This window comes from Tyto alba, unplaced genomic scaffold (genome assembly GCF_018691265.1).
Source record: "Tyto alba isolate M040663 unplaced genomic scaffold, T.alba_DEE_v4.0 Super-Scaffold_16, whole genome shotgun sequence".
Taxonomy (NCBI): Eukaryota; Metazoa; Chordata; class Aves; order Strigiformes; family Tytonidae; genus Tyto; species Tyto alba.
Window position 1 is genome coordinate 31170211 of NW_024881278.1, and position 26813 is coordinate 31197023.

At 37.4% G+C, this 26813-nt stretch overlaps 1 protein-coding gene across 3 annotated transcripts in view; it reads left to right on the plus strand.

Annotated features, from left to right (window-relative positions):
- HEATR5B (HEAT repeat containing 5B) overlaps positions 1-26813 on the plus strand; it is a 57228-nt gene that overhangs the window by 219 nt on the left and 30196 nt on the right. Inside the window, exons 1-21 of one of the 3 annotated variants that reach the window (XM_042789408.1) lie at positions 204-429; positions 2722-2890; positions 3458-3669; positions 5310-5418; positions 6412-6561; positions 7067-7238; positions 7621-7778; positions 8788-9037; positions 10495-10650; positions 11795-12045; positions 12491-12602; positions 13814-13966; positions 14252-14351; positions 15106-15215; positions 16012-16175; positions 18177-18352; positions 19609-19714; positions 21503-21693; positions 23271-23430; positions 24829-25018; positions 26384-26553. In XM_042789408.1, the coding sequence (XP_042645342.1) occupies positions 2765-2890; positions 3458-3669; positions 5310-5418; positions 6412-6561; positions 7067-7238; positions 7621-7778; positions 8788-9037; positions 10495-10650; positions 11795-12045; positions 12491-12602; positions 13814-13966; positions 14252-14351; positions 15106-15215; positions 16012-16175; positions 18177-18352; positions 19609-19714; positions 21503-21693; positions 23271-23430; positions 24829-25018; positions 26384-26553 (3216 nt within the window). In that variant the 5' untranslated portion in view covers positions 204-429; positions 2722-2764. Of the gene's footprint in view, positions 1-203; positions 430-2448; positions 2569-2721; positions 2891-3457; positions 3670-5309; positions 5419-6411; positions 6562-7066; positions 7239-7620; positions 7779-8787; positions 9038-10494; positions 10651-11794; positions 12046-12490; positions 12603-13813; positions 13967-14251; positions 14352-15105; positions 15216-16011; positions 16176-18176; positions 18353-19608; positions 19715-21502; positions 21694-23270; positions 23431-24828; positions 25019-26383; positions 26554-26813 lie in introns of those variants that run through there. The other 2 variants (XM_042789410.1, XM_042789409.1) reach the window with 2 other exon arrangements.

The following is a 26813-nucleotide window of genomic DNA, read 5'->3' on the forward strand; positions in this document are numbered from 1 at the left end:
TGAGGGGGACCGTGCCCACGCGTGTCCGTGACCCATCTCCCGCCCCTCCCGGGGCGACGCGGCAGCGTTGTCACGCCTCGCGCAGCGCGGGAGTTCGGAGGACGCGGCCGCCCCACGGGAGGAGCGTAACGCGCGCGCGCCGCGGCCGGTAACGGCGGCGGGCGAGCGGAGTCGGCCCGGCCCGGGGGGTGTTCGGCTCGGCTCGGCTCGGCTCGGCTCGGCTCGGCTCGGCTCGGCTCGGCGCCGCTGCCCCCGGCCGCCCCTAGAGGAGAGGCGCCGGCGTTTGCCCGCGTGGGGGGGGCGGGTGTGCCCGTGGGCAGGCGGGAGGCTTCTGGCTGCTTTTTAGCGTTATTCCTTCGCTGGGGAATTGGTGGACGGCTAGCGCTGTAATGCGGTCTTGAAGCGTTTCTCGGGAGACTTGTAAACGAGGTAAGGTGTGTGGGGAGGGGTGCTGCAGCTTGCTAACCCGTACAGGTGGAAGGACCCAGGCACAAAAGCCGTTTCGCCTGATGCAGGTTTTCAGGAGGATGTCACCTTTCCCAGACTTGCCCGTTTTTCAGCTTTCTTAGCTTGTCCACTGAAGTGCCAGCGTGATGAGGATCTAAACAGTTGATTTAGGCTACAGAGAAATAGCTGGAGAATAGAAAGGAGCTGTAGCGCATCCAAACATTTTATAATCTCTGTAATGCTTCAGAATAACTTACTGGGTGCTAATTGACTTAAGTAGACTTTTGCTTTGCATCCTGTGGGAGATAACAGTGCATTTATTACTTATAAGATGCGTAGTAAGACCCAGCCCTCACCAGAATCAGTAGAACTTGGTAGGCATTTTTCACTGAATTCTGGAGCAAACCTTTGGCCAGTGTAGGTGAGTTTTGGATTGCTTACTTGCATAGCTGTGTGTTTGACTCTTGAGTCTTCAAGTAGCTGAATATTCATGCTATTGTTCTTGTATCTGATCCCCTGCACTTCAGTGGCACAGCTGAATGTATGTGTAAATCTGGTTGCTCAGAACTTGAGTTTCCTAAATTTACGTGAAGAGGTAAGGGAGTGTGTAGAAGGTGTACAAGGGATTCGTGGCTCAGAAGGCCGGGGCAAAATTAAAACTTACCTGGGGAGGAAAATGAGTAATGAGCTGTGCTGTCATACAGTACTCCTGTGCTGTGCGGGTGTGATGAGCAGTATAGATCTCTGGGGTGATACCCAAAGAATCATAGTGTCATCATTCATTGCGGTTATCTGCTCTCATGGAAAGGTGTTTTGAGGTGATGTGTCTGTGCTTTACTGACAGGCAATATTTCCTCAATTCTTTATAACTTTAAACAAACAAAAAAAAAAAGCCAGAAGGTGTTTTTGGAGGTGTCATGGAAGGGCTGTACGTGCTTCCGTACGTGGCTCTTCCACCTTTGCTGATCTGTTGCTGGAGATGTATGCAGTGAAAAATATTATAATGCAAAGTACCAAGGGGCAGGGAACAAGCTTAGTATTACAGACGTTGTGATGCTTTACTTTCATCAACACCAAATCATTAAGGTGAATTTAGAAACATAATACAGTTGTAATATTAAAATATCACCCTTTACTACTGATTGATCTGGGGAGTGTTTTAAAAACCCCATAAATTATGTAATTTAAATCACTTCATTTAACTTTAAGAATTTATTGGGTTTGGCCATGAATGAGGAAGCAGCTGTGAGCACTTGAGAGCACAAGTGGAATGGTGCAGCTGTCAAAAGATGATGTCTTACATAATACTCCTTAGTTGCTTTGCTTTTTCTGTTTTGCCTGAGGTCCTGGTTTCAGCATCACTGCATTCAGGTTGTGGGGTTGGGGTTTTTTGCTTTTTGAGTTGTTTTTTGCTGAAGATGGTTGACCTAATTTTGTGATTTTTAGATAAGTTTTGGGGTTTTTTTCTATCTGTTCTGCATTAAACAACTACACTTTGTGTAAATGTGGTTTGCTAAGGTTAAGTTGTCCGCAGAGTGTTTGCTTATGCTGATAATGTGCTTTTGGTAGTGCTTTGTTGCTACCACCCGGTCACTGTTTGAGCAGGATCTGTAGTACTTTGCCTGTTGGGGAGACTTGCAGGCATTTGGCTGCTGCTTGCATTCCAGGCATGTTGGGTTTCAGAGGGCTTGTTTGTCCAGCACTTAAAGCAAGGCTAGTGGGATCTGGGAAATCTTAGGTCAGTGATGTCAAACACTGTCACTGTTCCTGCCTCTAAAATTTGTGATGGGTGGAAATTCCTATTTGTCATAGTCACATCTCCTTCTCAGCTGTTCTGTTGAAGGTGTTGAGAAGGTGGCCAGGTTCATGCCCAGGTTTTGGGAGTGTGGACAAGAGCCTTGATTAAGGATAATACTTTCTCTTTTTATGTAAGAGGAGACGGTGAGGACAATGAGATAACTCCTTTACCTCTTTTGTGTATTTTTTTTTTTTTTTTTTAAACAGGGACTTCTGTATGTTTTCCTTGTCTAAGAGTTAGCACCCTTAATTGCCTGTATGTGCTATTTTTACAATAACAACTCGGTTCCTTGAAAACTAATGGATATGCTCAGATGTAAATATGTGAGTAGTTTTTATGGCACTGCTCAGCTAAGACAAGTCTGAGCAGGCTGCAACCATGATACTGTAATCAGTAGATTTCATCTTCATATTTTCATTTGCTTTTCAAAGTCTTTACTGCTGTGCTATATACTAATATTTACATTTTTATTTTAGAGTTGCTACACAAATTTACGATAAAACCAGAATTTAACCAGTTATGGAGCTGGCTCATAGTTTGTTACTGAATGAGGAAGCATTAGCTCAAATCACAGAAGCAAAGAGACCAGTCTTTATCTTTGAGTGGTTAAGATTTTTGGATAAAGTGCTCATAGCTGCTAACAAGGTAATTTAATGTTACATTTTTGTTTTGTTTTGTTTTTTTCTTCTTTCTGTAACATTTGTATTATTTTCATGCTAGAGAAAGTTGACAACTAATGGCCAGGTGATAACTGTATGATTTCAGATTCAGCTTGAAGAGCCTCTGTATTACTCTGTAGCTTTTAGGTGTTTAATTGTAGGCAGTCAGTATGACTGTTATATAACACATAGTGTGGTTTGAGTTCTTCATTGCTGTAAATATTTGGAAGGCAAAACCTTCCCTCCCAGAGTAGGGATTCTTGATGGTAAAGAGGATTAAAAGATGTTCTAGGCAGATGTTACTGTGTTGTTAGTATTTTTTAAAAAGTAAAAATTGGTTATAGTTAGGGTAACAGCTAATTCTGAGCATTTAGCATCTATCTCTGTTGTTATTGAATGTATCTTAAATCTCCATGGGACAAGCAATTTGCTGAATTACATACAAGAGAGAGTGGTATAAGATTTACTTCAATCTCATATAGGTTTTTCTGGGTGTTGAAGGCAAGACAGAGGATTAAATGACTTATTTTATTTATTTTTGGTCCATTAACAGACAGATGTCAAGGAAAAACAGAAGAAACTTGTAGAACAGCTAACAGGACTCATCAGCAGTTCCCCTGGGCCACCTACACGAAAACTACTAGCCAAAAATCTTGCTGCTCTCTACAGCATTGGAGACACGTTTACTGTTTTTCAGACACTTGACAAGTGTAATGACATCATCAAGAGCAAAGACGATACTGCAGCCTACCTGCCCACAAAACTGTATGTTTAATATTACTGGGGAAAGGGGAATGATTTTTAAGCAAAGTGGTCCTGGATATTACAGAAGAATCTGCCTGTATATGTGCACATTACATTTACTTATATTTTGCACACTTATTCGGAGTTCACATATGCTTGATACAGCAGAGAAAAGAGCAGGATTTTGATTATGGAGGGCAGGACTCAGAGGTGACACATACATGGCTATCTGCAACCGGGATGCTTTCTTCTAGGCAAGGGACTATCTTATGTTTCTTCACATGCTTATGTCATGGAAAGGGTAACAGTTGATGAAATAATGTAGTGAAGAAATGCTAGCAGTGGGATTTGCCGATTGCGCTCGGGTACCTCATTTAAGATTGAACCTGCAGATTTTCAAGCAAGAGCATTATCTAAGGGCAGAGAATTGTAACCAAGTTTTTCCCCCCATCAAATGTTATCTGTTTATATTACCCTACTGTGTTATACCATACAAGTCTCTCAAACAGGGTCTGTATACTTGGATGTATGTATGCATGTATATGTGATCCAGTTTGTTTTTACTTGTAGGAGCAATCTCACCGGTAGGAATTTGGTTAATACCACAAACAGCTTCTGCTGGAACTGTTTTTAGTACTTTTCCACATGTACTACTTCATATGTTCACAGTGTCTAGTGAACCCCAATTTGGGCTTGCCTTCAGACATAATCATGATAGGATTTAACAATAAAATCTGAAATAGTCACCATTTGGGCAGATACTGTCCTCCTTTTATTTGAAGCTGTTGCAACTCCGTGAAGAACTTGTATAAGTGGGAAGCGTTTTGTGCTATAACAGGCTATGAAGCTTATGTTACCCACTCAAGCAGTAGTCCAGAAGGTTTTTTTCTATATGATTTCAAACTTCAGTTTCTGATATTTGTGTGGGAGACATGCCCGCTAAGGGGTAGGCTGTAATGAGTTTGTAACAGATTTCCTAAAAAGTCATTTATCTGAGAATTTTAAGTTTTTTTAAAAAAAGCCTTAATCCTTTGTGATAAAAAAATGCATGCTCTCAGGAGCTGCTTCTGTGACTGATCTGGAACAATTTGTGTATATAACTGCATGACAGTGGTGCTTAAAATATTCCTAATCTTGAATGGCAGGGCAAGGAAAACATGTATATATCCATTTTTGGGTCCAGTGACTTTTACACTGCCTATAAATTTTCTTGTGTTATGCAATAATTTATGCATTTTAAGTTCTTAAGCTTGAAAAAACTTCATCGTTCAGTATCTATAAAAATGTGTTAGGATATATTAAAGGATAGGGGTTATCTTGCAGGTGCCTAGAAAAGAGTTTATTGAAACATGAAAATCTAATCTTCCTGAGATTTCAGCATATACTTGTCTTCAGAATTCTTCACACTATGTGTAGATCCTGTAATAATACTAATTCAAATACATTTGTGTTCTTAGAAGCAAATAACTTCTCTTTTACTTTTTTTGTAAGCGAAAAAATGCTTTAAATGCACAGTGCTAAACAGCCAGAATAACTAGTGGATAATAAATAGATTTTTATTCATCAGTGATGATTAAAACTTACATTTCTATTTAAGTAGTTGTCTTCATTTAGATGATACAGAAAAAGAGGAGTATACCGATCAGTGTCATTTCTCGTAGGGCTGCTGTGGCATGTGTTGGAGCATTTTATGAAAAAATGGGCAGAATGCTGGGTAGTTCTTTTCCAGAAACAGTGAATAATCTTCTGAAGTCTCTGAAAAGTGCAGAGGTAAGTTTCAGATTATTTTATCTATGTTATATATATATATAAAATATGATTCAATTTAAACTGAAACCTGCTTCCTCCAAAGATGTCTGCCAAAATGCCTGAATTGTTTGCCTTCTACCCAGAAAAATGCAGATCGCTTACATAGTTAGTATCAAGTTAAACATGTGCATATATTTTTACTGCAGAGAGTTTAGAGTTTTATCATATGAATATTATAGTAGTTACTTCATAGTGGCATCAGTAATTATAATTGCAAAATGATTGTATGTACCATTTCTAACTACTGTGTTAGGATTTCTGCTCGTGTACCCTGAATAAACATTCCATTGTTTAAAAATTAATAATAAATACTTAAGTTTTGTAACAAAGATGTTACTCTGCATGTGAGCAGGATACATCTCTGGTTTGGGTTTTTTTTTGTTTTTTTTTGTTTTTTTTTGTGTGTGTAGTTTTGTTTGTTTGTTTGTTTGTTTGTTTTAAAATCTATGACAAGTTGGATGGAGTATTGATTGTGTAGATTTTGTCCTGGCAGCTGTTTTCTTTGGCTGTGGTATTGTACCTGTGTGACTTTTTTTTTTTTGTGTCTTCCAACTCTAAGTACCTGCCTGTGTGCAGGTATAATAGGAAGTTGTTGACTACTTGGGCTTCCTGTTCTCTCATATCAATGTTTTTTCCTTTTTTTCCAATGCCGCAGCAGAAAGATGTTGCAGCAGGACAGAAGCTTCTTGTCTAGGGCCAATTTGTTGGATTGCCTGTGCTCACCTTAATTTATGTGACAACTGAGGCAGTTTTAGTAGAGCTGTGTATAGTGCTTACTGCTAGCTAAAACCAGCTAGGTATTGGTTGTATATGACTTCAGTGAATGATATTATCAATGTTTCCAAAAATACTTCTGCACAGAAGCAGGAAAATGCAGAATTATGCACCTGGTTCTTGATAAAAGTACTGTGTCCACATTTTTGCATAAATGTTTTTTTTTGTGTGTGTATGCAGTCTCAGGGCCGCAGTGAAATTCTGATGAGTTTACAGAAAGTCCTAAATGGACTTGGAGGAGCAGCAGCTTCTTGTCACCGTGATATTTATAAGAATGCCCGATCTCTGTTGACGGACAGATCTATGGCTGTACGATGCGCAGTGGCTAAGGTGGGTGTGTTTCTTGCCAGTCTTAGAAATTCCTATGCTGTCACTGTGAAGAAGCTGCAGTTGAACTGTAAACTGTTGTTTATGATAGGAAATTTGGTAATTACTCGGGCAAGGTAAGTCCTTACTGGTTTACACTGAAGGCTCAGAATTTGACTTATTTCATGTAAATGGAGGTACTGTAATACTGTCTTCCCCACTTTGTAAACAAATATGAGATAAAACATATTAGCTGTGACCCTCGGTGAGAGAGGTTTTTGGTAACATAGTTCTTCTGTTGTGCTTTTCTCTTATTATTTTTATTTATGTGCTAACCTATTCCATGAATCTTCTGATTGTTTACTCAGCAAAGTTATTGGGTAAAGGTTAGCCTGTGTGTGTGTAAATTAACTCTTAAAATATACATATTAAAATATTTGCTGAATAAACCTGAGAGTTGCACTGGTACTTAGATAAGAGGTAAGAATGGTCTCCACGGGTGTTCAGCAGGTCTTTTTTTATCCTACAGTGTCTGCTGGAATTACAGAATGAAGCGGTGTTTATGTGGACAGCCGAACTAGAGAATGTTGCAACACTGTGTTTTAAGGCTCTGGAAAACTCAAACTATGGTGTGCGAGTTGCAGTGTCAAAGCTTTTGGGGACGGTCATGGCTACAGCACTGATACCAAAACAAGCAACAGGTACAAGTCCTTATGGTTTCCATTTCCAAGGGGACTAACTGCACCTTCAGTATCATGTTACATGACAGTGTTGCATGACACATTGTTGTTCTGGTATACGGAAGCTTGTAGGTGGATTGTTTGGTTTTATAAACTGTAAGCTAAAGAGAGTAGAGAGGGCAGAATCCCTGTTGTAGTCACACAAAGAGAGAGAGAGCAAACTATCAGAAATCACCTGGGAAAAGTAGTGTATTTTTTTAAGCATGAAAACAAGCTGTTATCTGAAATGTTGGCTAGATTTATGTTTGCAAGACAGTTTTAAATTGATAAATCTGTTTTCGAGATCATTGCTTGTATTGGTTGGAATTTGGGGATTAAGTGGTTACTTTTCTTTTTGCAAAAGTGATGCGACAGAATGTGAAGAGAGCCACGCTTGAGGAGGTCTTGGAACTCATGGCCACTGGATTTCTGCGAGGTGGATCAGGTTTCCTAAAGAGTGGTGGAGAGATGTTAAAAGTAGGAGGATCTGTCAATAGGGAAGTGCGAGTTGGTGTTACCCAGGTTTGTCATAAACTGTAATTTAAAATATTTTTTTAATAAATTAACATTTATACATAACTGTAACCCTTTTAATAAGAAAAATACATATTTATTTATTAATTTATAAGTTAACTTGCAAGTCTAGTTTTACTCATGTTTTGTGAGATGTACATGCAGTGTCATTCACCTAAGCTACTTTATTATTGATGTGCAGTAACAATAGATAAAAATACATGCTAAGGAAAGCTTATTTGATCAGTGTATATTAGATGGGATTAACTTGCAAAAATATTTGAAAACTTATTGTAGTAAAGACTTTAGCTCTTTATATAAATTTTATTTCTTTTTAGAGAGGACACACTGTTGTCCTGTTGTGCATGCTGGCTCTTTTTTCAGCTACTGGGTAAAGTTTGCAGACCTGATTTGTTAAATTGCGTTTCCTCTCTCCATGTGCCTGTCTTGAGTAGGTGAAATCTGTTGAATGTGGAAGCTCCATTTGTCTGATGAAGTGGTAGCAGCATCTCTTCAAATTCAGGCATCCTCACTCTAAAATATATTTCAATATGCTACAGTACCTTGCCAGAATCCAGAGTTTTTGCTCATAGGGTATTTTGTGAAACCCTTTTATTTTTCTCAGCCTTTTCCAGGTGAACTTGGCAAAAATGCCCATTGTGAATTAGAGCACCTTTATGCTGCTGCTGTTATTGACGTGTTCTTAAAATTTTTAGACGCATGCACGTTTAGAGGAAGGGACTGGGTTTTCTTTCTGTCATCCAAAGAGTATTTTGCACTTCACAGTATATGTAGAAGTATAGGAGCTATTCTTGGCACTGGAAACAGTTTCAACAGCAAAGACCTGGCTAATGTTGATTCATCCTGCTTAACCTCTTTAGGGTTGCTTATTGCTAACTAGTATTGCTACAGTGCTGCATTATGCATGAGTATAACTGTAGTCTTTAGTTTTTGGTGACTGAATATAGTCTTTTACTTCTGTTTTAATTGGATCTGTATTTAACTTCTGAATTTGCAGGCCTACGTTGTCTTTGTTACAACATTAGGAGGTCAGTGGTTGGAGCGCAACTTTGCTACGTTTTTGTCACATGTACTTGATCTGGTCTCCCATCCTCGTGCAACTCAGACCCATGTGGATGCAGTTTACTCTCGAAGATGCGTGTCCTTTATTCTGAGAGCAACTGTGGGCAGCTTACTTGGGGAGAAAGCACAGATTGCAGCTGCCAAAGATATATGTCAAGCCATTGGTAAACAAATGAAGGCAGTGGGTGAGAACCATTTTTCTTTAAGACCACTTGAAAGTTACTGTCATTATACTGGGCCAGCCTTTTTTCAGGTTTTCTTTTACTTTGAGGAGTAATTTTGTTGTTATGGTAAAAGATAATTCAGCTGCTTTCTGTTCAAAATGTGATATCCAAAATGTAATTTCTACTTGAAAAGCGATTGTGTAAAACTGGCTTCTTATCCTTATTATTGCATTTTCTTAGAATGGAAGTGGGGAGAAAAGTGCATTTGCAATCTATATTGCAACAGGTTGTATTGAAAGTCATGCGGAGTTCTTTACTACCAGTGTTGAAGAGTCTGTAGGTCAGAATCTTGTAGGTCCTTACGTAAAATTCAATTGGATTTTACAGGTGCCAAATAAAGATGTAATCTGAAGACTGGAATTAGAGAATATAAATGTGTCCGCTTTGCAGAATAGAACTGACAAAACCGTGTTGGTGTTTGTTTACTATGAAATGAGTTAATTTGAGCTGGAGATTGAGAAAGTGAAGTGGAACTGCACGACAGTGCATTTGCCTGCACCTCTTTCTTCTCCTGCTGCCATCTAACTTGAGTTTAAAGTAATGTTTAACATATGGAAGTAGAATTGATTTTGAAACTTTTCCAAGTTCTCTTATTTTTTGATAGGGTAGCTGTGGAACCTTAAAAGGGTTCTGATTACAGTAAGTATTACTTCTAGGAAAGTAAGTCTATTGGAAATGCTACTTCTGAGATGAAACAATTGCAGAAATTCTTCTTCCTGCCACCTTGTCAAGGTTGCAGGAAATCACATTATGTACTTGGATGATTGGAAGAACTGTTTTATTTTTTGAGCATTTCTGATGAATTTAATGATAAATTGGAAAGATTTTTAATTGGTAATGATTGCCTCCCTTCATATAAGGGGAAACATTTTATAAATTTGTACTGTAGTAGACATATAAGTGTTAAGCTGGTACTAAAGTCCCTTTTCTTTGAAGTGACAGTTGCTGCTTCTGTGATTAATTTTTTACTAAGGGTCTGGGCTGGTTATTTTTTTGGTTTGTTTTTTTTTTTTTAGCTCCATATATATGCTTGCAAATTTGTATGCAGAATCTAGATATGTCAAGATTATATTTTTAGTTTCTGTGTATAGATACAACGCAGACATGCTGTATATGTGTATACTTGCTTTTGCTGTGCTATACTATTAATCCTATCCCTTAGTGCACTGCCACCTGTAGTTACAGATGCTGCACATGTGTTTTTCACAGTCTTTGAATGATTGTGTTTGGCTGATAACTATAAAACTATTTCTCTTCAGAATGCGTTTGCTTTGTGTGTTCACACTATGACCAGACTTGTGATTTTGTTTTAATATAGGCTCTATCTCAAAACTAGACTGTCCTTTTCTATCCTGTATATGTTCAAGTGTGATTCAAATGGTAGTTAAGCAAGGTACTTGTGTTTTTCTTTTCTGCAGAAGCAGTAGTGAATGATACTAATAGTGAAAATAAATCAGGAGCTGCTGATGTAGCTGCAAGCCAGCATGTAATGGTGTGTGCCCTCCAGGAACTGGGTAGTCTGGTTCAGAGTCTGAATGCCACTGCATCTCCTCTTATTCAAGAACCCTCTATTGGTATGCAAATAAATTTAAATAGGTTAAATGATACATTTGAGCAATGAATACAAAATACAATTAAATCTACTTAAATAATAAATTATTTTGTAAGAAATGAATTGATGAAACTGGCACTCTCAGTAGTACTCCAGATAGCTACATTTGTCCAGTTCATTGTGTTTAGTACCCTAACTTTAATTCAAGTTTGACAAAGTATTAAGCAACTATTTTGATTAAAGTCTGCCTGAAGTTCTTTTTTTAGGGTGAGTAAAGTTGTGATTTTTTAGTACTGATTTGTTTCCAATACTGATTTTATAGGAAATATGTTGTTTTGCTATATAAGGTCTGAAATATTTTCTCCTGGAAAGCTGTATTGCCTTCAGATACCAAATTTCTGTGGGGAGGTTAAGAGTATTTTGTCTAGATGAAGCTGTTTACAGTCTCATTTTAGAAATCTGGTTATTTGGCTTGACTAAGTTTGTGTGGGATTTTCTTCTTGTTTAACATGGGAATCCACTTTTATATGGTAGTGTTGCAGTTTTAAGAGATGAGGCAGCAGTGGGGGCTTTGAAGTAGGAGTTTTCAGAGTTAGAAATGTGCACTGAGGAAGGTGTTGATGTGGAGACAGATTGGACTGAAGAGCTCACTGTTAGAAAGTGGGATTAGCTAGGCATGGCGGTTCAGAAAGCATAGAGGGATGGTAACTTGGTACAGGGGAGACAGCACTGTGTCAAAAGCAGAGTGCAGTGGTCATCAACATCTGTAGCATGTGCTTGTCTTCAGTGTGAAGGCAAAACCACAGATCAGTCTTACTGTTGCTCTAATATTGGCAATCTGTACAAAAGATGGGCAGACTGTAGGAATCATCCAGTGCCTGTTCCCTTATACAGGGTTACTGCCTCTTTTCAGTTGTTCGAGTAGTAGAAGTCAGTGCTATGGCTCTGGCAGCTCCAGCTTTGCAGAGAAAATCTGTTGTGGAGCGGCAGAATGGTAATGACACTTCTGTCTTCCCTTAAAGAAAAAGGCAAAGTCATTAAATTCAAGTACTTTAATTCTGACTGTCTTAGCTTTCATGTTGCCTGTCTAGTATTGATTCAGTTTACTTGTCTGCGTATATTAAAAAGCACATCATAACATTAAGACTGTAAACTTTTTTCTGTAGGCCTGTTGGAGACAGTAACTTCAGTTCTTCTTCATCCCAGCATGGCTGCTCGACTTGCTGCCGCATGGTGCTTGCGATGTGTAGCTGTGGCATTGCCATTTCAGTTGACTCCGTTTTTAGATAGATGTGCAGAAAGACTCAACAATCTGAAGACCTCCCCTGAAGCTGTTAGTGGCTACAGTTTTGCAATGGCTGCTTTGTTAGGTGGTGTGCATCAGTGTCCCTTAGGTATTCCTCATGCCAAAGGGAAGGTGAGATAATGAGTGTTCCATCTGTGAGTGTACTAAAAGATATCGTTTTATCTAGAAGTAATAGCTTTGCAAAACATGTGACATGGTAATGAGTTAAAGCATTACTGAAATTGAACTTTGTCTAGCAAGAGAGCAATGACCATAGTATATGCTTGTAGTATTTCAGTTGCAATATTTGCCGACCTCTTTCTGTTCTTTCTTTAAAATTTGCATTCTTCTTTGACATATTAATGGATAACTGCTGAAGAGAATATTACTGTATATTGTCATATGCAAAACACTAATTATCTGCATTAAATTAATCTGCATTAATTCTTTATGGAAAGTCAACTTAAATTATTTGAGAACATCTTTATATATAGTCTGGAAGGGTGGATGTATAGCAGTAGCTTGCAGTGGTTTAATTTATATTTTTAAAATCAATTGGTTTTTGTCATTGGTGTAGATGGTGGTCAGTATTGCTGAGGATCTGTTACGAACTGCTGCACAAAACAGCAGACTCTCCTTGCAGCGAACTCAAGCTGGATGGCTTTTACTTGGAGCACTTATGACCTTAGGTTTGTAAAAATGGTTGCTTTTTGTTTTATTTTAATGCTTGTCCATCATTTTTGATTATCCACTGTGGCAAATGGTGTCTACATGTAATCAGTCCAGTATGTAGCACAAGAGTATTTATACCAAGGGAAGCAGTGTTAGTGCATTTATTTCAGCAGTGTTATGCTGGGAAGAAGTAAAATATTAGTGTTTATGTAAACTGAAGGATATAGTAGAAGGTACGATACCTAAAAAAAAAATTCTGTTCCTGTTTTAGAAACCCAGTCTTAAGTTATTCTACGAAAAGGGCAAAATTGCCATAGTTTTCCTTATTTAATACTGTGGTGCAGAAGAAATGGACTGGAAAAGAAATGTAATGAGCATTCCAACAAGTCACATGTGTGCCTCTGGATAGGCAGCAGTACTGATTAGAAGTGTTATCAGTATAAAAGCCATTCAATTGCCTTTTAAAAAAGCCAGACTCGTGTTCATATCTACCCTTACAGAACTATCAGAAGCTACGTTTTGAGAGGTTATAAATATCCTCTTGAAGTTTGCAGCGGTAGTGTTGTTTTTTCCTGTTTGGATTTTTTTTATACTGGAAAATATGGTAAAGTTCTGATGCATTCTGCAGTCTTTTGAATTCTTAGCAAATACCGTTTTGCATTGCATCTTGCTTCTCTAAATTGTCTCTTTTTTGCCAGCTTATTTTAATGCTTTTCTAACAGCATAGCCTTATGTTGGTTGTCCTTCTCCAATATAGCTTTAATGCGCTTGAACTGGATCTTCTGGAGCTTTTTCAGAAGTTTTCTTTAAACTGGACCATGAAACTAGTTACATAATCAGTGATGAATGGTCAGTTATTTTTCTACTCCTTTTATGAACAAGTTGTTATATGCTATAGAGCTTGCCTTCAAAATAGTAATATAAAAAAAATTAGAAGTCAGAATAAAAACATAAAAAGACAGTTGGCAGTGGTTACATATTACATGACAATGTATAGAATTGCCTATTTCCTATTTCTAGTATTAGTATCAAGAAACAGGCTTACCTATACTACTTATTTGCCACACTTTCAACCTAGAAGTGAGAAAGAATTTTCTTTGTTTTTCATTGTTCAGGTAGGGAGAAGAGGAAGAGAAGTGAAGTAAGAGAAAAATAGCCTTTATGGCAGATTTTTCACACTTAAATGCAAGTTTTTGTTATGTTGTCACTTTTATCTTTTTTTGCATAGGTCCTTCTGTTGTTCGGTATCATCTGCCTAAGATGTTGCTGCTATGGCGAAACGTGTTTCCACGTTCTCTGAAGGAGCTGGAAGCAGAGAAGGTGAGAGGAGATTCGTTTACCTGGCAAGTAACGCTGGAAGGCCGTGCTGGAGCTCTGTGCGGTAAGAATTTCAAACTTCGAGATTCCAAGTGCTCAGTAAACCAAATCACGATCCCAAGTATGATAAAGAGAACTCTTATAACTTCCCTACTTTCAAAGAAAATTAGTAAGATGTGTCAGATGTTCATCAATGTTGACCTGGTTTTGGCATGTAGTTTTATGACCTTGTCACAGAGTCTTTGAATAAACATTTTTAATTTCTGCTTTTTTGATATTCTCTTGGAATCTGTATGTTGCTCATGCTTTATATTTGTTTCAGTAAAATTTTAAACTACTTTGTCACTAGCTATGAGAAGTTTTGTTGCTCACTGTCCTGAGCTCCTTACTGAGGATGTGATCAGGAAACTGATGACACCTATAGAATGTGCCATGACAATGATGTCACAGTAAGTAAGCAGTTTTTGCTCTATATCCACTTCTGTCTTTTCCTGGATTTGAAATACTAGAACTAATTTGTTTTAATTGATATTCTGACCTAGTACTACGCTGTCACTGCTTGTCCATGTTGAAAAAAATTGAGCACTGTGTTTATGATTGTTAGATTTGTAAAAGGGTATTACTGCATTGCCTGTGCTGAGGGGCCTACCATGGTAACTTTTGTTAACTGTGTTTGGGATTTACAGTTCAGACAGCTTTTGAATTTGTGCTTTGCCTATCCTTGTGAAAGAAATGAGAAAACTAAGATACTAATATACTAGATGTTAATCAATAAACTCTCCTCTTATGAAATGTACTAATGAGAAGGCTTTAAACATGTTACAGGATAAAAGAAAAAATACAGTTTTGGGTTGGGTTTTGTGGTTTGGCTTCTCACCCATTCACTCCTTTCCTTCCCACAACCCCCATTAAAATACGAGGTTTTTCTGAGGGGGGGGTACATGTTTCTGATTTATAGCAGTGTGTGTGTTTGTGGTTTTGTTTTGTTTTGTTTCTTTGTTTTGTTTTGATTTTTTTTTTTTAAGTTTGCTCTGTACAGTTACCTCAGCTTATGTATTGATAATTGAGCAATGTTGCTCAGAGTAGTTCTCTGAACACTGTTTTCTTGTCTTGGCTAGAGACATATTTTGTGAAAAGAAATCTGAAAAGACTCTTTTCCATAACTGCACTATTTCTGGTTGTCTTTCTCTTTTGATTCTATAGCATTCCATCAGTAATTAAAGCCCATGGAGCTCATCTCAAAGCTAGTGCAGCTATGGTCCGTTTAAGACTTTATGATATATTGGCTTTACTACCTCCAAAGACATATGAAGGTACATAAATTTTTAACAATTTTTATTAAAGTAAAAATTCAACTTACTCTTTTTGATGTATTTTTGGTGCTTGACTATGAAGCAGATATAAGATCCAAAAGAGAATACTAGGAATATGCAAGAGTCTTGTGATGTATTCCTTGTCTTCTGTATGTCGTCTTGACAGTATAATTACAGATTATGGATATTATAAAATATTAGAAGTAACACTTAGAATACAGAAGTTACAGTGCTGTTTATAATATTGAGAGGTATGGGGATCATGTTCTGAAATCCAGTTCAGATGTTTTATGTCATTGTTACGTGAAAGGTAGAGAATATTATTTCTTAGTACACTTGAAGGGCAGATGTGAGAATGCAGATTTAGTTTTGGTTTCTGGTATTTTTTTTTTTTTTCACCTGATTTGATCTGTTAGACAGATTTATGCTCTTACTACTGTATTGCCAGGCACTGTCACATGATCTGACAAATTAGCTTTTTGGGTTTTGTTTGTTTGTTTTTGTTAATTCATTAAATTTACATGATCATGTGGGTGATCAATTTTTTACAAAATCTGGATTGTCACCCAGGAGCGGATGGCCCAGTTTGTTGTTTAGAACACAGATTTGGGAATTGGGAGTCCAGGCTTGTTTGAAGCTTTGCTCTCAACTCTAGTCTTATCAGGTTTACTCTCTGTCTGTTTGCTACCTGTAAAATTAAGGTAATGGTACATGCCTAATTTGTAGCTTCTGATCACTAGCTGAAATGTTTTGGATAAGAAGCAGCAATGACTCTTTTTAATGTCCATCCTTTCAGGATCATTTAACGCTCTGCTTCGAGAGTTGGTAGCAGAATTTACTTTGACAGACAACTCTGCTAATACAACCACATCACTCCTAAGGTCTCTTTGTCATTATGATGATAGTGTTCTTCTTGGCTCTTGGTTACAGGAAACGGATCATAAGTCAATTGAAGACCAGGTAATAAAACCCAAGAAGAATAATATATTATCCGCACTGTCTGTCTGTGATGTGTGTGTGGGGGAAGCTTTCTAAAACTGAAGCTTCACGCCTTTGTTTTTAGTCTTATTTCAGAGGTTTGTTAGATGTAAGTTCTTCCATCTGCACTGTGCTGTTTTGATTTAAAAACTGCCTACAGCTGAGATACAAATTGTATAACACTACTGTGGTTAGTGAACTAACCTTATTCTTTAAAACAGAACAGCACTCCTTCCTTACCTCATCCTGATCTTCCTAGTTTAGCAGCTGTTCTCTTAGATATTTTTTGAACCAGAAGTATAAGATCCACTTAACATGTCTTATAATGAAACTGCTGTCAAAATCTCAGTATTGCAAATGGTGTTATAGCAAAACAAGATTTAACTGGCTTTACAGGTGTAATAAGAAATCTTACATTTCATTTGGAAGTGTTGATGCAATTTTTTTTGGCATTGTAAGGAATTTGCTGCACTTCTAAAAAAAGTGAGTCTTTGAAACATAGGAAGAAAAAATTTTAAAATGTATTGCTATGGGAGTCTCTTAACAAATTTTTTCAGATCAACTGGTAATGTTGATCCATTTACTTTTCATATGGGCCCTGGAAAGGAGTGTAGCATGGGGAACAATTTGTTAATGCTAAATAGTTTAAAACTATCTGGTAATAGCCTTCCCTTTGCTTTCCTAGTTTATGATGATTAGGAAGGGGCTGGCTGCCTTTTTTTCAAGCCTTTTACCCTCATATATTTCAGGATTTAATGGCACAGAGAGAAAAAATGTTCTCCATCTGGGTATACCCACCAACCAATCTCTGTCTTCATAAGTCTGGTCTGATTTTTGATTTCTCAATGAACTGTGTTCCCAAGACAACTAACTGTTCTGAGCATTTGCTGAACTGTACCATTATGAATGTTGCAACTCAGCTTTTCAGAAATTTATTGGTGTAAGGAGAAGGGGGAAGCTGAAAACGTCTCTTGTGCCACAGCCTAATAATGGCAAGGTTTCTCGGAAGGCAGCTGTCTTGATTGAGCAGATCCAAAAGCCAAGACTGATAACAAGTGTGAGAAATCATGGGGAAACTTTCAGAGGAATGATCAACATGTCAAAGCGAAAAGTTTTATAAACTTCTCTTGTTTTGGTGGACACAGTAGACTTTTGGTGCAGTCTTCAATCCACAGAGCTTTCTGGGATGCTCTTCCCCTCCCTCCACCCCGCCCCCCCCCTCCTTTTTTTGTTTTTTTTACCTCTAACCTGTAAAACAGTGTCACTGTTGGTAACTGAAGCACCGTAGTGCATCAGAGGATTCCCTTGTGCTTGATCACATTTTATTTTTTAGTGATACGGCAATCACAACAAAAGTTTGCTCTGTTTTCAGACCTTTCAAGAATACAGAGCTACTAAGTTGTAATTTTGCTTCATGATTAAATAGTTAATGAGTTACAAAAATAAGTTTTTCTTCAGAGAAGATAATTGTGTTTCCTGAAAGAATGATGGTTAGAAAGCATTTTCATGATGATAGAAATGTTAGTGATTTCAGTACTGTTTCTAAATTTTTCTGTGTAGGAAATCATTACAGCCAAAACTGACCATTTATTATACTGTATTGTAACTGAATGCTCAAACAGAGAGTGAATGAATAACTATTTTTTCTGAAATGTCACTTTGTAGTCAGTGATTCAGAAGCTACTATTAGTACCAGAATTAAGCTGCTTTTCTCTGATGTCCATCTCTTAACTACCGGGAGTGGTAGTTTATGCATTTATCCAGCTGTTAACTGCTTTGACCCTCTGTGATTTAGCTGGCCCTGTAAATAATAGTGTGCGTATGCATGGGGATGCTGCAGTTACATTCAGGTGTTTGTAATCTATTTAATTGTTCTAAGTGACTGCACATGTGTTTTGGTTATCTCAAAAATTTGGTATTTGGTTCCAAATTCTATGTGCAAAGGTATATTCAGAGGTATTCATATTATGTGGCATTTTGCAGCTTCAGCCAAACAGTGCATCTGGAAGTGGTGCTTTGGAACATGATCCATCTTCTATTTATTTGCGCATCCCTGCGGGTGAAGCTGTACCTGGACCCCTTCCTTTAGGAGTATCTGTCATTGATGCGTCTGTGGCTCTCTTTGGTGTGGTTTTTCCTCATGTCTCTTACAAACATAGGTCAGTTTACATCAGTGTTCAATTTCAGAATCTAATGCCTTGTTTTCTGGATAGTATTATGTTTCGTGGTTTTTTTTTTTTTTTTTTTTTTTTCCCTTGAAATAAGAATCTACTTTGATAACAACTGTCTTTAAATTCTGAGTTCAGTATTTGGTTTTCATTGTGTCTCAGGATTCCAGAATATGTCTATTCAGTTTAGAAATAAGGTGATTTCCTCAGTTTGATCCGTTTTGAAGATTAGGATTCAGAGGAAGAGACTAGATTTTTCTCTCCTCTTACTGCATTTAACAGTACTAACGTCTCTGCAACCACAGTTTCCTGAAGAATACCCATTGCAATTAACTTCAGATCAGCCTTGAAAACACAGCAGTGACATCCACTGAAATTCATTTGCCATCCATGTGTAAGACCATTTGATTTATACTCAGCAAATGATTTTATGCATGATGAAGAAGAGGGAATGGAGTTCAGCTTATTTTCCTTTGTGTTCCACATTATCTTTGCAGAATTACAAGTTGTCAGGACCACTTTTGTCATTCCGTTTAGCTAATTCGTCACTGAGCACAGAGTGAAAGCAGCTCTAAGATGCATTTCAAAGTAAAATTTTCCTTCAGTGCAATTTTGATGGGAACATTTTTTTTCTAGCAGTCAATCTCATTTTGCAGTAAGCACAGGATAGACTTGAGGCCAGATTGCAGTAATTCAACTTGATGTATATCTGTTGTTAGCTATGGAAAGATTTGTCTGGGGAACTACTGAGTAGTTAATAATGCGGATTATTCATTATACTCCTTTTCTTGGTATCTTCTAGGGGGTACTTCTCCCAGTAACACTTTCAGGCATGACTCAGTGAGGGGAAAATGGGGACTAAATGTGGAAAACAATAGGAACAATAATAGGAATATGGGGAGTAACACTGTTTTGAATGGTAGTGGAGAGGCAGTATTTCTCCACTCTTGTCCTCCTAGCTTTCTACTTATACAGCCAAATGTATCTGAAGACTCACCTCCTCTTGATGGTGTTTTCTTTAAAAGGAGTAGTAAACATTTGTGGATGAGCTAAAAGAACCAGCAAAAGGATGTTCAGAATAACTCTGCCCTTTCTACCTAACTTGAAAACCCTCTGCAGCCCCTGAAGCATAAATTCCGTGGCTGAACTTAAAAGGCCCTTTTGTTATGTGTGGTTTTTCACCAGCTGTATTTTAGTTTGTATTTTGAAAGAGTATCACTTATGTTACGTTCTTTCCTTTGTTTTAGATTACAGATGTTGGATCACTTTGCTGAGTGTGTCAAGCAGGCTAAAGGTGTTCGCCAGCAAGCTGTGCAGCTTAATATATTTACTGCTGTTCTTAGTGCCTTGAAGGTAAAACTTGTAAACTTGCAATGAGTGCCAAAGTTCAGCAGTTTGATTCATCAATTTGTATTTGATCGATGTTAGATCAAACACAAAAGGCTGTTAGAAGAACGTTACTAAAGTTACCACTTAAACATTCAGAAGCTTGAAAATACCAAAGTTGATTTTTTTTTTTTTCAGATACTAACATGAGCTCTTGTTTGTGTGTATCAGTACAGAGAACAGATAAGGCTCATGTAGTCGTCATTCTATAGTATTCAGACTATCTTTTTTTTTTTCCTTTTTAGTCCTGTAGTTTTACTTCCACTGTACTCATGGATTTAAGTACTTTCTCACATATGCTCAAAAATCTCCTCATGTCAGAGTATTGTGCAGATGAGGCTCATAGAAGTAAGAACAAGAACAGATTCGGGTTTCCGTTTTGAATGTCCTAATTTTTTCTTCTTAAGATGCCCTAATATTGCATAGAATTTTAGATGCTTATGTCCAGTCTCACTGAATTCAGGTACAGTTCTGTGCTGTTTATCTACACTTGGAAATCTAACCTCATGCTATGATGTCAGGAAGCTAGACAGCATGTCACAAATGATATTCTTGAGAAATACTTGGTTTCAGTGACTTGCATTGCCTTAAGGCTTTGTGGAACAATGTCTTAGAGTGTAGGATTTTCTTTCTGCTCGTAAAATTTCTTAAGGCCTTTCAGATTTTTTCCTGATGCTGTTTTATATAGTTTTCAATTCATGAGTCTGTTGCACGTCTGTCATTGTCATCCTTGTTCATCTTTAGAGAAACTATGTCCTGCGCACTGAGGAAGCTACCCTCATAGAAGTGCCAGTCTGTAATTAAAGATTGGCTTATGTTCTTCTCGTCTGACTTGTGCCACACCAAAAATGGCTGCCAGGTTTAAGCTAATTGTTACTGGGGCTCCATGTCCTTGGTTAATGGGCAAAATACAGTGGCAAAACAGCACCTCTCTTCCTTGCTTTGTTCTTAGAAACATGAACTATGTTGCAACAAGTTGAAAAGTAGATTCTGAGACAGATGCCTGGATTTCTTATGCCATGCCGAATGGCCAAAGAATTGTCAAGATTGAGCCAAAATGAGGATTCCAGAACAGAAAATGAGAATCTGTGGTAGAGCCATCAACTTCTTCCCTTATAACACATGCAGTCCTTTACATGTGTTTAATTATTTTCCCCAAAGTAAGACTTCTTGAAAGTTGTAGTGAAAGGTGATGTACTTTTAATGAAATATGGGAGCCAAAGAAGCTGCAGAAGCAGTGTTTAGTGTTATTGTTCTGTAGAATGCTCATATAACAGGCTGTATAAATTTTTGCAAAGATGTGATTGTTAAGAAAAAAATATTTTAATGTACCTAAAATGTCTTTAAGTGATACTTGCAGAAACAACTGAGCTGTGGTTTTCCTGTCTGACAGAAAGAGATGTTGCAGTTAGATTTTAAAGCTTCTCTTTTTTTCTGGGATATCCTGTGTAAAACTAGCTCAGGTTCAGTAGCCCTAGAATGCATGTAGCACTGCACTGCGTTTGATAAAAAAGACTGGTGCAACAGGTCTTCCTGTATGAGAAATAGGTAGAGTGTTGGCAAATATGAGACTGTTGTTGATTTTGAGTTGTAAATATTTTCAACCAGTATATTATAGGATAAATGACCACAAATTTAAACAAAAATAAAAGTGAGTAACTTTTAACTGAAGATCTCAATTACAGTAAAATTGTTCTTTCATCTTCCCTTTCTCCCCTGCTTCTGAATGTTGTTTTCATATTTTTTTTCATGTAGGGTTTAGCTGAGAATAAAAGCACATTAGGACCAGAAGAAGTCCGCAAATCTGCTCTGACACTGGTAATGGGTGCCCTTGATAATCCTAACCCTATTTTGAGATGTGCAGCAGGCGAAGCTCTTGGCAGAATGGCTCAAGTGGTTGGAGAAGCCTCTTTCATTGCTAGAATGGCTCAATACAGTTTTGATAAGTAAGTTGGTTTTGATTCAGAAAAGGAAATGGAAATATAATTTAACGTAGTTTGGAAGATTCCTCTACTAAATACCATATTGATTATTCTCTTCTCTTCACGCTTGATTGCTATTGTTACATAGATCTAACAAACCTTCGGAGGCTTCTGATTTTGATTTGTTTCATGTGATTCTTCCAGGAATAAAAGCTGAGCTGTTAAACTTCTTGGAATGTAAAATGGTATCAGTTAATAGTTTTTCATGAGTTACTTGAAGGTGACTAAACTGCTTCAGATAGATAAATTCAGCTTACACTAAGTGTGTCTGTAATATGAACTGTGCAATAATGGTTCTGTTTCATCAAAACATCCTCTTTACATAATGATTTAACTTATCTACTGGCCCATAATTTTTTTCCATATTCTGTTGTTAATCTCAGGTCTTTTATATCTGCCAGACATCTTTATACAAGACAACATATTTCCTAATTTTTGGCTTAAATTTAAAACATCAGCCTATCTGTGAGTCAGAATACGCCTGCCTCAGGGCTGCAGCTCATGTTTTTGGCTGGCCAGGCTGCATGCACATAGCCTCAGTCCAGGTCTCCTACTTCTGGGTAATTAAATTTCTCCCATCATTTCATCCTGTAATAAAGTACATAATTTTTATTGTCTTTCCTTGAATTTCTATTACTGGGTCTACTTCCTTGGTTTCTTATCTAGGATTAAAGTTGTTAATGGTTGCCAGTCTGACACTGTCAAGCAATTTTTTTATATTTGAGATTTGTATTTACTTTGTTGTTCACTGATGGGTAAGAGCATGCTTGACTCTCATATACAGACAACCAGGAAAAAAAAAAAAATCTATCTTATAATTAGGATATCCTTATTTTTCTCTCTCTTCCCCAACCCCTAGAAAGGTTTTAATTAAAAAGTTATGTATGTGATGTGCACTCAGAAGCAGAAATATTGTGGAAAATACTCGAGAAGTCACTGCTTCATACAACTAGGTCATTCCAAATGCTGTTCGTTCTAGTTTAGTTTCATTAATAAAACACTGTTTAAAAAAAACACTTTATTGGAAAAGTTATAGAACTCAGCTGTGGAAGAAAACAGCTGTATTCAAAACTTACTCAGTTGACTTTGCAGTGTAGGATGCAGCTGTGGATTTCTTTGTCATTTCTCAATGTGTTGTCATTTTTCCATTCTTGATTCCTTTTCACTGCATTGGTCTAGCAATGACTTTTCTGATTATTAAATTGGTGTGTTGTGAAACATTGGTAAACTGTAGATGCTTTTCCTATATTGTTTCATTTCCAAAACTCTTCTTCATCTAAAATGTCAAGTTCTGACCAGGAAGAAAGAAAATAATTATTAAAATAACTTTTTTTTTTTTTTTTTCACTTGCCTTATATGTAATCCATTTAATAGCAATATAAATTAATCACTTTGGATTTGTTTTTATTGTTAAGGCTTCTGAAGATCTTGTGAGGTGGCCTGCAGAATTCTGCTAGTGATTTGCACTGTTAGGGTACTTGAAGGGTTCTTTGTAACAAACAGTGAATTTACATGACTTCCTTTTATTTAAACATTGATAGGTTAAAATCTGCTCGAGATGTTGTATCAAGAACAGGCCATTCTTTGGCTCTGGGCTGTCTCCATCGGTATGTTGGTGGAATAGGTTCTGGACAGCATCTGAAAACTAGTGTCAGTATTCTCTTGGCTTTGGCACAAGATGGAACCTCTCCTGAAGTCCAGGTAAAGACACAGTCATTACAAAACTACTTCAAAATGTTCAGGATTGAGGTTAAAAATTGAATTACCTGTTCAGGTGTTCTTTACTAGAGATTGTCACATGTAAGCCCAGTCATATGGATACAGTATAATGTGCCAGGGAACATGAAGAAAGCGGAGCTTTCCTTATAAACTATTATAGTACAGAATCCCAAATATGTACTGCAATTAAAATGTAACCTTACTGTTAGGGAGGCAGTTGCAAGTGGTCGCATTAACTCAAACTGAAAAGTGTCTTGTCAGCTGAAGCAGAGTGATTCACTGTGGGTGTATTCCTATCTGGCTGTAATTGTAAAGCAAAATGTGTTAGTTCTACCTTAGCTGCCTAAACTGAGTTTTTTAATAACTTCCTAATGGTTCACATGTGATGACTTACTGGAGTCTCAGGTGATAAGCAGGAGTTTTCTTTGCTAAGTAATTTCCATATATGTGGTACTGTGAACACAATATGGCAGTACATCATCTTTGAAAGGTTATATGATGGCAACAAAAATCTGTTGCAAGCTAAACTGCAGTTAGGGGACAGAAGGTGGGGAACTAGTAGGAGCCAAGTCCAAGACAATGCAAAGGCGGGGAAGGGTTCCTATCGACTGGGGACTGCAGACACGTGGAATCTCACAAGAGGGCAACTTGACTGCTAAAAGTTGCTGGCAGAGTAAAAAGGAGGCTAAGCATGCTGCTGAAAGAGCAATGTATTTGGAGCTGCTGAATATGTATTAACACTGTGCAATTCAGAAGGTTTCCTAAGTTGAAAATACTTTTTTTTTTTTTTTTTTTTCTCACAGGTTGAGATTTTTTTTTCTCATCCTGTAGTACACTGAGTGTGAACAGCACTGCTTTCTTCTCTTGTACCCTCTAATAATAAAATTAATTGGGAAATGCACGTGAACCTTTCAACTTGTCATGAAAATCAGCTTCTACTGGAGTGTCAAAGGCACTCCCCACTAAGGGCTTTGTCAACTGCCCATTTCAGACCCTACATCCAGTTTACAGCAGAATGATTCTCTCTTTCTCCTGTCTCTTAAGAGTCACTCTTCTTTTTTTCCTTTTTCTTAAAATTGGTATGTTGTTAGTGTTGGTATTTTTCTTCCTCAAAATACTTAACCGTTTTTTGCTGAAGTTCTTTGTCATCTTCATCTCCGTTATGCCCAAAACTGCTCATAGCCAAAGAGTATGCTAGAGATATTTAAACTTCCAGGAGTTTGCTTGAGATTCTGGGACTTTTGAAACACTTCTGGAATCAGATTAGCTAACTAGATATGTTTAAGCAAGGGTGTACAGAGCTAGGCTCAGTCTGCATACAAAATTGTTTAAATTTCTGAAATGCATTTTTGAAAAATATTCCTTTTGTGTTTTTGATAGACCTGGTCTCTCCATTCACTTGCCTTGATAGTAGATTCTAGTGGACCAATGTACCGTGGATACGTGGAGCCAACGCTTTCTCTAGTTCTTACTCTGCTCTTAACTGTTCCACCATCGCATACAGAAGTACATCAATGCTTAGGTCGATGTCTTGGAGCTATAATAACTACTGTTGGGCCTGAGCTGCAAGGTTAGTTGGAATTTGAAGAGTAAACAAATAATCTAACTTATATAAAGATAATATGTCACAGTCCAAATGGAAGTAAATAAATTTTTATTCGTTGCAGTTGCAGGCAAGGGTGTGTGTGTGTGTGTGTGTGGATTGACAAATTCAGTTATAGTCCTGCAAGCAACCTTCATTTCTGATCCTACTTATGACTGTTTGGGACTTTTTTGACTCAAGTTTGAGATTTGCATAAAGAAATTAGAGATGCATGGTGTTCTGTCTAATGGTAAATTTGCATTGTAGGTAAAAGATTAAAAACACCATGCTGCATATTATCATACGGTGTATTTGTGTATAGGTGGGGCAAGAGGCAAGATTTTTTCCTCCACTTTTTCAACAGGTGTTGATTTTATTTTTAACTGATGGCAAGAACTTAAGTTTGATATAATTGATAATATTGTGAACCATAACTCATTTCCAGTCATTCTTGTTATTCTTAGGTCACTGTATCTTACTGTAGAAAATAAGATCTTGTCATGACAAACACTATATCTGAAATTCTGTGTCTCAGATGGCTAAACCACAGATTTGTAACTTGGTCTAACTGGGGTTTTTAGGAGTAGTTATAGGATGGTCTTTGATGCAGTGTCAGAGTGCCAGCCACTAGTGAAATTTTAATTCTAAGTAACTGGACTTAAATTTCTAGTTATGAAAAATTTCTAGATAGTTTAATTGAATTTGTGTATCTGCTTGCTGTCTGTTAACTTTTTGATCTGGAGTGTCATTAACTTCCTAAATAAAAAACAACTTCTGTAGAATGTCTTCCTCAGGTTGCATTTTTCTGTAATTCAGGATTTTTTATAAATTTGATGCAGGTTTGTCCTTAAAATACAGAATGGGATTATTTTTCAAATTAAATACTGTTCTTTTGAATGCTTGTCCTATTAGAGCAGTGCAACTCATCTAATGGAGCTAACTAAAATCACCTGCATACATGTATGCTAGATTAAGTGTTATCTGATATTTTAGGAAATGCTTTGGTGCATGAAATGTTGCCCGTATTTATACAATGAAAGAGACTTTTGGAATTGAAATGAAGATAATTTTACTGGTTTCATGTTGTGGAATGAGATCTCAAAATATTTCTGACTGAAGATCGTTGAACCAGAATTTCATTTAGACAGGACATTGTTTAACTGAGCTAAAAAAAAGATATTGAAACACTCTGGTGTTTCTTTGAAGTTGTCTAGATACTAATTTGCAGTAGGAATTCAGAAGAGTTGCATGTTACCTTTGAGGCATTAAAAATTCTTGTTTCTCAAAGGTTTAAAGTCTACCGTTGTCATACAAAAATTTTGCTGTGTTAAGGATATCGTATTACATCATCAGGTAACGGAGCAACAATTTCAACAATCCGTTCTTCCTGTTTGGTGGGATGTGCAATCACACAAGACCATTCAGACTCGCTTGTTCAGGCAGCTGCCATATCCTGCCTTCAGCAGCTTCATATGTTTGCACCACGGCACGTCAACCTGTCCAGTCTGGTTCCTAGTCTTTGTGTGAGTACAAAATACATCCCTTTTGTTCTTCAGAGTTCTGTGTACATGCCTACCGGAGGAAGGGGAAGCACTTAGCAAGGTGCCAACGATACCCATGCATAATAAGCAAGTCATATTTGTAAAAACATTGGAGTGCAATAAAAGGATGCCTATTCCCAAGCCATTTTATATCTTTTCAGAATGCTGCCCAAATTGAAGTCATAGGGTCTGACTCTCTTATACCCTAGATAGCACAAGATAGCAGGCATTTATATCTGAGT